At 46.0% G+C, this 13,569-nt stretch overlaps 1 protein-coding gene across 4 annotated transcripts in view; it reads right to left on the reverse strand.

The window, feature by feature from the left end:
- SGSM1 (small G protein signaling modulator 1) overlaps window positions 1–13,569 on the reverse strand; it is a 77,924-nt gene that overhangs the window by 17,834 nt on the left and 46,521 nt on the right. For all 4 annotated transcript variants that reach the window (XM_067700431.1, XM_067700430.1, XM_067700434.1 and 1 more), the window contains 4 exons: window positions 11,241–11,305; window positions 9,221–9,366; window positions 5,674–5,802; window positions 603–785 (listed from right to left, as the gene is read on the reverse strand). In XM_067700431.1, coding sequence (XP_067556532.1) covers window positions 603–785; window positions 5,674–5,802; window positions 9,221–9,366; window positions 11,241–11,305 — 523 coding nt within the window. The remainder of the gene's footprint in view (window positions 1–602; window positions 786–5,673; window positions 5,803–9,220; window positions 9,367–11,240; window positions 11,306–13,569) is intronic.

Consider the following 13,569-nt stretch of genomic DNA (forward strand, 5'->3'; position numbering starts at 1 on the left):
GCCCGGCTGACCCACAGACTCATGAGTAAAAAACATATGTTTACTGTTGGACATCATTGGCTTTGGGGGGTTGTTTGTGACACAGTATTAGTGTGGCAATTGATGGTGGATTTACCACTGGTGAAGGGAATTGACTTTCTTTTCATCCCCTGCTTTGGGATGCTAAACTGGAGATTCTATCAGGACAGATATGTCTGACCTGGTCACTGGAGCATTCTTGACATTCCTGACAGTACCTGGCACATAGCAGGTACTCAACAGCATTTGCTGAACAAATGAAAGTCTAACACTGTGCTGGGCACTTTATATATGCTAGCTTGTTTGAGTGGTACACAAATCTCCCCTATACAAATGATCATTCCCATTTCATAGATGAGGAAACTGAGGCCCAGAAGTAAAGGTGCTTGTCTGAGCCCCAGAGCTAAGAAATGAAGGGGCTGGAGTTTGAAGTCACGTCTGTCTGACTCCAAAGTCACCTTCCACCTAAAAGCCAGGGGTGAGACTCTGTCCCAAGGCCCCAAACACCCAGCCCTCACCCTTCCTACAACAGCCTGATGGAGCAGAGCCCCGCCCCCTGCTCCCTGAGGGGAGCCACCCGTCACCTCATTGCTGATGGTGGAGTCCCGGTGCATCATCCGGTGCAGGTGGCTGTCCAGGCTGGCCCCCGAAGAGCACTTGGCCAGGGCGGCCGCGTGGGATTCCCGCTCCCTCTGCCGCACAATCGCTTCGCAGCCCAGCCACTCGGACATGGTCTGCGCATAGCAGGCATGCATCTGCTCATCCACCTGCCAAGGCAGATGCACGGTCACCGGGAATGGTGGGATCCCAGGGGACAACCAACCCAACCCAGAAGATGGTGGCTCTGACCTGGGACCCTGAGCCCTAGAAACACCCATCCAACGTTCACGGAGTTAACATCCAACAGACGTTAACTGAACACTATGTGCCAGGCACTGGCTAGGCCCTGGGGATGCACAAAAGTGAGCAAGTCAACTTCTTTCTTTCCATTTTTCCCTCCTTCCTTCCTATCTTCCTTCTTTTATTCATTCATTCATTCATACACTTATTCAAATATTTGTTGACAACCTACTCTGTGCCAGGCAGTATACTAAGCCTTGGGGATACTAAAGTGAGCAGACTGTTCCTTTCCTTCTTTATTACCTTCTTTTCCTTTTTCCTACTTCATTCATTCATTCATTCATTCACTTGTTCATCTAAGTTGATAAGTACCTACTATGTGCTAGGCACCAACCTAGGCATACGAAACATAAGATGAGCAAGATGCCTCATTTGTCCATTCCTCCAGTCACTCAATGCACTTACCAGGGGCCTCCCAGGTGCCCAGCATGGGGGTAGGTGCTGAGAACACAAAGATGAATAAAAGTGACCCTTTCCTTTACTTACAGCAATGGCTTTAGAGAAGGGCCACAGGTTTCTAGTGTTTCCCTTGTGAGATTTCAGCAGAGAAGATCGGAGCTTACTTCATTTCTGTGTTGCACAGCCCAGGTAACTGAGGTTCTGAATCTGCCAGACCTCTGGGCACAAGTGGGGCAGACAAGCTGATGAAAGGGTGTGAGGGGGCAGGAAGGAGAAGAGGGAGGGCAGGGAGCCTGCCCCATGCCAGGGTTAGGAGGGGCGGGCGTCCTTTAGCTAGTCAGGACTTCCAGAGAGAGGCTCTGGGTCCACCCTGCCCAAGCCTGTCATGGGCAGCTCCCTCCCACTGACCTCCCGAAGACTCATCCAAGCCCACCTCCCTGTTCCCACTGCCATCCTAGGCTAGGCTTCCAGGACCCCTCACACAGATGACCTTCTTTCCTGGTGCCTGCTTGTCCCAGCCTGGCCCCTCCTGTCCATCTCCCACTCGGCAGTCTTCCTCCTGTTTCCTCTCCAGCCCTGCTTCTCACTGCTGCCCCCACCCCCCTCATCCTTTATGTCCGCACGCCCTTCCACCCCTCCCCACACAAATGCACACAGACACACACACATCGCATCATGCAGGCATCTCTCTTCCTAGAAGCCCTTCCTCAGTCTCCTCGCCTGGAAAGCAACCTCTTCAAAGAATTCAGGTAGGCTTCTGCCCGGTGGAGGTGCCTCCTCTGTGCTCTTAAAGCCCCTGAGTTTGCCTCCATCTGATTTTGCATGAACCCCCCTAAACTGGCAAAGACCTTATCTAATGCACCTCTGGGTTCCCAGTCCCGAGCACGGGGCCTGCCACACCGGAATCCTCATGCTGGTCCTGAGATCATTTCGACAGCTCGTGGCACAGCCTCAGCATATGGAACCACAGTGTGAGAAAGTCTCCATATTCAACTTTTCTGATTATGAGGAAGGCCAGTCTGGCACTACCGTGTCTTTAATCCATCCTTAATACCTTATAATCTCCCTTCTAAACAAAGAGAGAGCGGCCTCAGGCAGCCTGTGACATCTAGGCAGAACTGAATTATTTCATTTTGTCACATTCTATTTATTTTTGGAGTTTCCTTCTCGTTTGGCAAGTCATATTGGTTTTCCATTGATGGCAGGGATATAAAATGCCTTTTTAAGTAAGTTATATAAATTTTTAAGTGAATCAATTCAGAGACAAATACTTAGTAAATCGTAGCACGGATGGTACACAGACATGGAGTGTAAAGTATGAGTGGGTTTTGAAAACTCAGTATGAATAAAAGAATGTAAAATATCTCACTAATAATTTTTATATTGAGTACATGCTGAAATGGTAATATATTGGATATACTGGGTTAAATAAAATGTTATTAATTTCACCCTGATAAAATGACATAGAACCACACACACACACACACACACACACACACACAGAGGAGCGGATGCAAAAACTAATGAAATCCTAGGTTGTACTGTACCAATGTTAATGTTCTGTTTTTTTGTTTTTTGGGGTTTTTTTGGCTGCGAGGCCTTTGGGATCTCGGTTCCCTGACCAGGGATCGAACCCAGGGCCCCGGCAGTGAGAGTGCCGAGTCCTTAGCACTGGACCGCCAGGGAATTTCCTTAATATGCTGGTTTTGATAATACACTATATATAATAGTTCTATAAGATGTTTCCATTGGGGGAAACAGCGTGATGGGTACCTAGGACCTCTGCATCACAACTTTTGCAACTTGGCATGAACTTAAAATTATGTTAAAATTAAAACTTTAAAAATATTAATTGTGTCTGTTTCTTTTTACTTTTTAAAATGTAACTACTAAAACATTTAAAATTCCATATGTGCTACAGTAATGAAGACAGTATGGTATTACCTGAAGATTACTAATTATAGTGTGGCATTAGATCAAAGGCACAGAATAGAGAATCCAGAAATAGATGCCACTCTATAAGCCCCACTGATTTTTTCTCCTTCACTTTTTTTAAAATTGAGGTATAGTTGATTCACAATATTACGTAAGTTTCAGGTGTACAACACAGTGATTCACAGTTTTTAAAGGTTATACTCCATTCATAGTTACTATAAAATATTGGCTGTATTCCCTGTGCTGTACAATATATCCTTGTAGCTTATTTATTTTATACATAGTAGTTTGTACCTCTTAATCCCCACCTCTATCTTGCCCCTCCCCTCTTCCCTCTTCCCACTGGTAACAATTAGTTTGTTCCCTATATCTGTGAGTCTCTTTCTTTTTTGTTCCATTCACTAGTTTGCTTTATTTTTTAGATTCCAAGTATAAGTGATATCATACAGTATTGGTCTTTCTCTGCCTGACATTTCACTAAGCATAATACCCTCCAAGTTCGTCCATGTTGTTGCAAATGTACCCCAAATGATTTTTCACAAAGGTGCAGAAGCAGTTCAATGGAGGAAGGATAGCCTTTTCAACAAATGGTGCTGAAGCAATTGGACATCCAGAGGCAAAACCCAAACCAAACCAAACCAACAAACAAAAACTCTTGACTTAAATGACACACCATATCCAAAGATGAACTCAAAATGGATCATGGACATTTTAGGAAAAAATAGGAGAAAAACTCTTCAGGATTTGGGGCTGAGCAAAAAATTATTAGACTTGACACCAGAAGTACAATCCCTCAGAGGGAAAATTGATACACTGAACCTCCTCAAAAATCTAAAAATTTGTTCTGCAAAAGACCCTGTTAAGAAGACAAAAAGACAAGGTACAGACTGGGGGAATATATTTGCAAATGACATATATGACAAAGAATTAATATCTAGAGCATAAAAAGAACTCCCAAACTCAACCATAAAAAAATGAAACAATTCAACAAGAAAATGAACAGAAGCCATGATCTGACATTTCACTGAAGATTCACAGATGGCAAGTGAGCACGTGAAAAGATGTTCAGTATCACTAGTCAATTGGGAAACGCAAATTAAAACCACAATGAAATACCATGTACACATTCCTGTAAGTGGCTAACATAAAAACTAGTGATAACACTGGTGAGGATGCAGGTGTGGATCGCTCCTACAGTGCTAGCGGGAAGATAAAATGGTACAGCCACTGCAGAAGTTCGGTGGTTTCTTATAAAACAAAACAAAGTGTGAACTACCATGGGGCCCAGCAACTGCCTTCGAGCATTTATTCCACCTTATGCTCACATGGAAACCTGTATATGAAGGTTCACTGCAGCTTTATTTGTGATCACCAAAAAACTGGAAACAACCTGCCTATCCATCAACAGGTGGAGTTAAACTGTGGTCCATCCATACTGTGGAACACTACTCAGCCGTAAAAAGGAATCAAGAACTGATACGCACAGCAACTTGGGTGAGCTGCTACAGATTTACACTGAGTGGAAAAGGTCAATCCCCAAAGGTTATACACGGTACGATTCCATTTCTACAACATTCTGGAAACGACAAAGTTATAGAAACAGAGAATAGATCAGTGGTTGTCAGGGGTTAGGGATGGGAGTGAGTGGGAGGGAGGGAGGTTTGGCTATAAAAGGACACGAGGACCCTAGTAGCACTGGAAATGTTCAGTATGTTGACTGTGGTGGTGATACACAAACCCACACGCGTGATAAAATTGTAGAGAACTAAATAGACACACACACGAGTACAAGTAAAATGGAAAGCCTGATTAAGATTGATATATATATATATATACACACACACATACATATGTATAAGGATGTATTATACAGCACAGGGAATATGGTCAATATTTTATAATAACTATAAATGGAGTATAATCTATAAAAATTTTGAATCACTATGTTGAACACCTGAAACTAATATAATATTGCAAATAAACTATCTCTCAATTAAAAATATATACATATTTATTGTAAACAACAAAAAAGAAATGCAATAAAATATGGACTTTAATGTAAAAATAAAGATTGATACATTGCCAGTATATCTACGTCAATGTCAATACCCTGGCTGTGATATTATAGTTTTGCAAGAAGTTACCACTGGGGGAAGTTGGATAAAGGATGAGATATCTCTGCGTTATTTCTTACAAGTGCAGGTGAATCTATCACTACCTCAAAATGAAAAAGTTATTCAAAAAAATGACATCTGTGGCGTTTGTTGTGTTTCTATTGGACTGCGCTGCCCCCAAGCTTCCTGACTCCCCAACATCTCCCTGCCCCACCTTGGTCCACCATGGGACCAGAGCTCCCCCAGCCCCACATTACCTGGGTCTTCTTGCTGCCAAAGACCCCACTGCCCATCAGGGGTAACCAACCTCCTTCCTTTCTGTTTCTGTCATCCCAAACTGGTAGTGGCCCAGGAGGAAGGGCCACACGGCTTTGCGGATCTCTGGCTGGATGCCCCCGTAGTAGATGAGACGCAGCAGCTCCCGCTCCTGGTAACTCTGTGGTAGGTGCGGGGAAACAAAGGATTTGCTCAACAGGAAACCAGGGGATGGACTCTGTGACCCAGCAGTCCCGCTTCTCAGACTTAGCCCTCAGTGATCATGCTGTGAACAAGCAAAGCCACATGGGCCCAGATATCCATCGCGGCATCATACAATAAAGCAAAACCCCAGGAACCGCCATAACTGCCCACCAATGGGGGAATGCTGCATCCCCACGTGGGAATGCCACACGGAGAGTAACTGGGCAGCAGGCGCATTTATGAGAACCTACATAAAAGGACGTTCAGTGTATATTGTTAAGTGTAAAAAATAAGATGCAGAATAGGTCGAGGGTGAACCCATTTTTGTAAAAAACAAAAACAAACCCCAAAGGTCAGAATATAATGAATTAACATTTCTACTTAATTTTTAGTCAATTTTGTGTACTGTGCTTATTGGGGAATATTATCTCGGAGTTATTAATCTTGACTCAGCACTAAGAAAATTGTTTTAAAGCAAATTAAACCAAAAAGGAACCATTTCCATCTGATTCTTCGTACACTAATAGCTTTTGTGCACACAAGAATGACTTTAGCAACTGTTTGTTGTACTGTGGAATAGATTTGTCCTCTTTCTTTTTAAAAATTCATTTCCAGGCAAAGGCTGTGCAGATACAATTTGTCAAGCAGTCACGCTGGGGGACCAAAGGGTCCTATCTGTGTGTGTGTGTGTGTGTGTGTGTAAAGTGCCAATGACTGCCAGAAGGTTACCCTGAAGGGAACTAGGGTCCTGTTTCCTCCCACCTCTTTACTTCACATTATAAAATTAAAAGCATGTTTCATTTCTTAACACTAGTCTTAAATGTACCCAACCACAATGGCAAAACCAGCCATTTTGTTCCTGTTAGGAATTTTTATTCATATTGTATTGACAGCCTTGTCAATGCTGTATAAAAATTAGGGAGCTATTTGGGGCTGAAGCTGTGAACGCTTCATCAAAAATCTGTGTTCTCTTCTCCCGGAGTCCATAGCGGGACTCCATTTCCCAGCCTCCCTTGCAGGTAGGTGTGGCCAGGCGACTGGGTTCTGGCCAAAAGGATGTAAGAGGAAGTGATGTAATCCATTTTCAAGCCAGGGCTTTGAAGAAGCGGGTGTACTCCCTTCACGCTTTCCATTTCCCCTCTGCTGGCTGGAAGCAGATGACCACAAGGCCCCAGAAGATGGTGGGGCCACAAGACTGAGAGATCCCTGACCCTCTAGAGGGAGGAGAGATGCCCACTCACCAGGAATGCCCACCCAGGACTGTTAAGTGAGCAATAAATACACCTCTATGGTGTCAAGCAACTAAAATAGCAGGGACTATGTGTTACTGCAGTGCAGTCCTCCCTGACACAACGATGCAACCAAGCAGATTGTGAAAGGGTTGGAGGAGTGTTAGATGAAATATATTCATTTTTGACTATTTATTGTTTCAGCCAATTTGTCCTTAGGATACTGCCTCCCAAACTGGGGAGATTGCGAGGAGCACTGGGGGAACTTTCTTCTCTTTTTTTTTGGCCACAGTACGCAGCCCATGGGATCTTAGTTCCCTGACCAGGCATCGAACCCGGGCCTTTGGCAGTGAAAGCACGGAGTCCTAACCACTGGACTGCCAGGGAATTCCCTGGGGAAGGGGAACTTTCAAAATATAAATTCTTGGGCTCCACTCTTAGAGGTGCTCAATCAGTAAAGCTGGAGCCCCTGGAGTGGAGCCCAGAAGTCTATAAATCTTACGAATTCCTCAGGAAATGTGCACTCACTCTCACAGACTGCCAGGGATTATGAACACTATAACCTTTCAAGAAAGGTAAGCTGGCATATCTATTTAAATTTAAAATGGACATCAAACAGTTACATTTCTAGGACTCTACCCTCAAAATAAGAGAACTAGTACAGAAAGGTATATGCTTATAAAGATGTTAACTGCAGCACTGTTTGAAATAATTAAAAAAAAAAGAAAAAGGAACAGCCCAGATGTCCATCATTAGAGGAAGATTTGACTAAATTATGGTCCACCCACATATAAGGTGCTAAGGTTCTAACGTGTAATAGTTTACTTAGAGATCTGAAAGATGCCTTTGATATAAAAGTAAGTTGGTCACTTAAAATATGTTACCTCATTAAAAAAATGAGTTTCAGTTTTATCTATATAGACGTATCTGTGGATGTATAAGTACGGGAAATGTATAACAGGGTCTACACCAAACTGATACTATTCATTAATTCAGGGGATCAGAACTAGGGGGGTGCAGCAGAGAGATCATATTTAAAAACTTAAAAAAAATTCTGTACACCTGTGTTCTGCATTCTTTGAATCGTTACAGTAAGAAGGCATTCCTCCTGTAACTTAGAAAAACAACTATTTCTGGCAAAAAAAGAAAACCACCCTTCTGCTTGTCCAGGTTTGGGAATCAGCTTGTTTTTCCCACTGAGTCTCCTGGCATCCCCAGATTAATACACAGAATAGCACCTTCCCCCAACGTGGGGAAGCCAGGCTGAGCCAGGTGCTCACCAGCTTGGCGCTCCCCAGGGAGGAGGGATGCAGCTGACGGAGCCACCGCATTTACCCAGCGTGGAGGAAATGGGTATCTCCTCTGAGAGCCTGCACTTGGCAGCAAACCAGTATTTCTTAGAGTGGATTCTGCCTTCCACCATATGTGGTACTCTTCCAACGAAGGTCCCTGTGGCCACATACATTGGAAGGAACGTTCCATATGCTCTCCCACACTCCCCCAATTTCCTGAGCATGACAAGCATATCAGCATAGCCAAGGCTCTGACAAGTCCTGCAGGATACAGAAAGCTGTTTAAGCTTGTTTCCCAAATTATTTCTCCATGAAACTCTTTTCACACATAAACATTTCCCTTCCAGGAATATTTGTACTCTAATAAGAAAATCTTAGAAATCTATCTCCAGGTGAAATAGCTAATGGTAGAATTCTTGAGCCCTAAGACAAAGATGAGAGAAAAGGGTTTCATGTAGTGGTGGGGTTTCCTTGGTCCAGCTGCCTCCCTCTAACTTAGCTACTCTCATCATTCTAAGTAGCCAACTGGACTGTAAATTCTTCTGGCCGGGAAGTCACAGCACATCATACAGGACCAAGCATACAGCTGATGCTTAATAAATGCTTACTGGCTGACTCATTCTTTACTCCTTCCAGGCAAACATATGTATTTTCCACCCTCCCTGATCCTCACCCCAATGGGCAGAAGCAGGCTGTGGGTGTTGGAACTCTCAAGGAGGGGACCTTCAATTTGTGTATGGAGAACCCAAGGATGTCACAACACCTGAGTCCCCACGCAGGTGGGTCTATTCCTCAGATGATAAGAAGTCCCCCCATAGTCTCCGTCCCCGCAAAGTCTCTGCCCCACGGCAGGCCGAGCCAGGCCAAGCCTTACTGTGCTGTCCTGCAGGTACTGCTCCCAGATCTCGGCCGTCAGCCCGTGTCCAGCATCGCAGGGCAAGTCCGGAGACACGATCATGTGATTGACCAGGGCTGACAGGTGGGTCCTCACAGTGGACAGGTGTCTGCAGTAGGCAAGCCCTACCGGGGAGGAAGGAAAAGTGCCATTGTCCACCATCCAACACCCCCTGCCTTGTCTCACGGAGTCTCCAAAGTACTGTCCTACCCGCAATCTGATTGAACCCTCGTGACCAGCAAACTGTCATCATCCTCCTTTTCCAGATAAGGAAGGTGAGGCTCGGAGAGGCAAAGTCACTTGCTGGCTTAACTGCTTAACAGCCCTGTGACCCTGGGGAAGTCATGTCACCTTTCTCAGCCCCAGCACCTCCTCTGCTGGAAACCAAGGCATTTAATTCACAGGCTGGAGGCAGGAAGAGGCCAGTGACTCCACGGGCTTGCTGTGCCCAGGGGTGCCTCCAATCCATACCAAGAGAAAGAGAATGGGAGAGAGGGGATGACTCGTTCAAACTGCAGCGGGATAAAGAAGGCCCTGGCCAATCAGTAGCTGGGGAGATGCTGAGGGCACTGGTTTGCTTTCAAAGATGGCCCTGGCCCTTCGAGCAATTCCCACCAACTTGCCCCCCTTCATTTGCTCCACCCTGGGTGCCGGGTCCACAGGAAGCACTCAGCCGGTGCTGGCCTATGTGCGCTTTGACCATGCCCGTTCCTTCTGGCTACCGACCCCCAACTCATCCTCGAGTCCCAGAGAGGACCCTGGACCATCTGGAGCCTGAGGACTCACCCCTACCAACAACAGGGGTAATAATGATGATTACGATGAGGATGATATGATAGCTAACATTTATATAGCACACTCTGTTCCAGGGAGCTGTTTCCAGAGCTTACGTAACTTAGTTGATTCTCACTACAACCCTGTGAAGCAGGCACTCTTACTGCACCCATCTTATAGGTGGGGAAACTGAGGCACAGTCTGCGTGCATCTCTTGCCCAGGTCACGTTGCTAGGTGTTGAGCTGGGATTTGAATGCAGACTGTCTGGCTCCAGAACCTGGGCTCTCAACCATCATCAGGGAGGAGCCACACCATGTGATGACATCAAGACCCATCTCAACCCCCAACCCTTCTACCAGGAAGCTCTTCCATTGTGGTTCCATAAATACTCACCCAATGCCTTCTCACCAGGCCCTGCGTTAGGCACTAGGGATGGGTAGTAACAGAACAGGCAAAAACCTTGATCTTGGGGAGCTCATGCTTTCCCTGTTTCTCCAGGCCGATACGACCTGCACTGTTTTTTCGCAGGCCCCAGCAGGATATACTAACACTTCCCTAGAATCCCTGAAATACACACATTGTACCTTCCCCATCTAGGCTGTGAGACAGGGGAAATAAAACCTGCTAAGAATCAAAATAGCAGAGTGGAAAAAACAGAGGCTTTGCAACCAGGCAGGCCTGGGCTTGAGTCCCAGCTCTGTCGCTTATTAGCCGTGTAACCTTGGGCAAGTCACTTCGCCTCTCTGTGCCTCAGTTTCCTCATCTGTTAATTGGAAATAATCAGAGCACCTGTATTACGAATTTAGTTTTTAAGTTTTGGGGAAGGGATCAGGCCATCTTACTCTTCTGCTCCTGCCTATAGGAGAAGGGGACTGACACTTACTGAGCACCGACTGCATGCAATGCCAGGTGCTAGGGGCTTTATACACGCTTTCCATTCAATCCTGAAAACAAACCCTCTAAGGTGGGCACTGGAGATGCAATGGTGATTAAACCAAACCCCTTCCAGCAAGTGTTCACTGCCTCCCCTTAGGACCAAGGGAGACATTTTATGCCCAATCTGTAAATGAGGAAATTGAGGCTAAGAAAGGTTAATGTAACTTCACCAAAACTAGACACCTAGGAACTAGGAGTCAGGCTCCTTCCCCTGATATTGATGGCATGCAGTAGGCACTGAATAAATGCTCCCTGGAGACCACAATGGCAAATAAGGCCAATACGCACATCCATAGAAAGCTCTGGAAAGAATCTGGTACTTCATATTGTCACAGAGAAGCTTCAAGGGAGCCCTGTAGGAAGGAAGGAAGGGAAAGAAAGACACTTAGTACAGATCCACACATAGCCCAGGTTTGCTGGAGAGGAGCATAACTCGTTATCTCTAGGGAGCAGATTACAACCAGCCAGTCAAGTAGACTGGGGGTGTTACTGTTTCTATCTACACAGCATCACTGCCCCTTCCTCTGCTATCAGCTTGGGAGTTACCTCCTCCCCAACTCTGTCCCTAAGGTTTGGGTAGAGCTGATTCTACCCAGTACATGACTCAGCTTGGAGTCACAGTTATTGGGTCGGGGGTGGGAGGCAGTGTCACATGATCCAACCTGGGCCAATGAAAATCAGCCCTGGAACTTTTGTTGGAACTACTAGAAAACAGACACTCTTTTCTCTGCTTGAGTTCCTAAGCCAGTGGGATGTAGGGCAGCAGCTGCTGGGATCCGTTTTTACTACTGCACAGGAAGGGCCAGCTTGAGAATGAAACCATCATAGACACAAGCAGAGCCAAGAGCCAAAGAAACAGACATCCCTCTGTGGAGCATCTCGATCCAGCCATGCCTGAAGCCACCATACCTCTGGATGTCTCAGTTCTATCAAGAGATTTTCATTTGCACCAGTTTGAAGTGGGTTTCTTTCAGCAGCAGAAAGTGTTTTGACATCTTTTTATTTTTTGATTGGAGTATGGTTGCTTTTCAATGTTGTGTTAGCCTCCACTGCACAACAAAATGAAGCAGCCATACATACACAGCCACATGTCCGACTTCTAAAGTGACCCCGCTGAACCAAAGTGGAGCCAGACTGCGATTCGGACTCTGGCTGACTGCGAAGGCGGTAATGCCTCAGAGCTTCTCCTTGCATGGGAATTTGCGGGGGTGGAGGTGGGGGAACTGCTTTGGCTGAAAGAAGGCCTCAGAATTGATGGAGAAAACAGGACTGCTGAAGGTAGCGTTGTGCATTCTTGGAGAAAACAGAGTGGAGGAATATTACACCCGTTAAAAACCCAGCGAGACTGGGAAGGAGGCATGGCTGAAGTCCTCCAGTTATGCACGTGGAGGCATTAAACATTAAAGTCACCCTCTTTGTGCCCTCAGGCTGGTGAGGCTTGGCTTCCTCGGGTTACATAAGGACAGCACCACACTGACAGCTGCCCCACAGTGGCCTTGGCCATCTGCAAGGTGGTGAGTTCCCTATCATTACAGACGTGGAAGCAGATACTATGAGAGGTACTAGGTTAGAGCAGCATTTGTCAATTGTCCATATGCACCATCATCACAGAATCACTTGGGGTTTCTCCAGCATGTGGATTCCTAGGTCCTGCACAGACCTACTCAGTCACGATCTCCAGTAAGTGGTCCAGGAAGCAGTACGTGATGCCCAAAGTGATTCTGATGCCTATGAAAATGTGAGAATCTCTGGTCATTTCAGTGCTTCTCGAGCTTAAAAGTACACACGCGATCTTGGGACCTTGTTAAATGCAGAATCAGCTTCAGTAGGTCTGGCGTGAAGGACAGAGAATCTGCTCGGGTGATGGTACTGCTGGCGCGGAGACCACACCCTGAAGGCCAGGAAGTAAGTATATGGCTTTATCTGATGCTGGCCCCCATTTACACGCCCATGACTGAAGACTGGACCGCCCACTGGGACAGAGGCCCAGCAAGGAAAAAAGAATTCCATTCTCCCAGGCCAGGCCAGGCGGGGTCAATGGGAAACATGACCAGTCTCAGGAATGGGCTGCGTAGTTCCAAGGAGACAAAGCCCTGTGGGCAAGGAGAGAGGTGATCTGGGGATTTAACTTTATGCAATAAATTAAAAAGCGTCATTTATTGAACATCACCATGTGCCAGGTACACGTGCTGGCCACTTCAAACCAGTATGTGATTTGTCCTTACAACAGCTACATGACGTAAGCATTAGTATCCCCACTTGTTGGAAGAGCAAACTGAGGCATGTTTGGTTGTCATTAAGTAATATTTCCAGCTTCTGCCTTCCAGGAGTGTGGTAGGACACACTTCCTGGTCCCTTGTTGGTGGGGCCAATGAGGTGTGAGTGAAAATGTAAGTGCTGCACTCGGGCTGGAGCATTTAACCACTGGTTAAACCCCATCCAGAGCTCCATTTCCCTCAGTCACCGTGATTCGCAATGTTCAAGATGGTGGTGGCTCCATCTGCCGGGCCCTTTAATGTGGAGAAACCAGAGCCCCCAGCTGACCCAGGATAGACACACAGCATGAATATGCACGATGGACAATCCTTTATTCTAATAAGCCACTGAGATTTCAGGA

Source organism: Pseudorca crassidens, chromosome 12 (genome assembly GCF_039906515.1).
Source record: "Pseudorca crassidens isolate mPseCra1 chromosome 12, mPseCra1.hap1, whole genome shotgun sequence".
NCBI lineage: Eukaryota > Metazoa > Chordata > Mammalia > Artiodactyla > Delphinidae > Pseudorca > Pseudorca crassidens.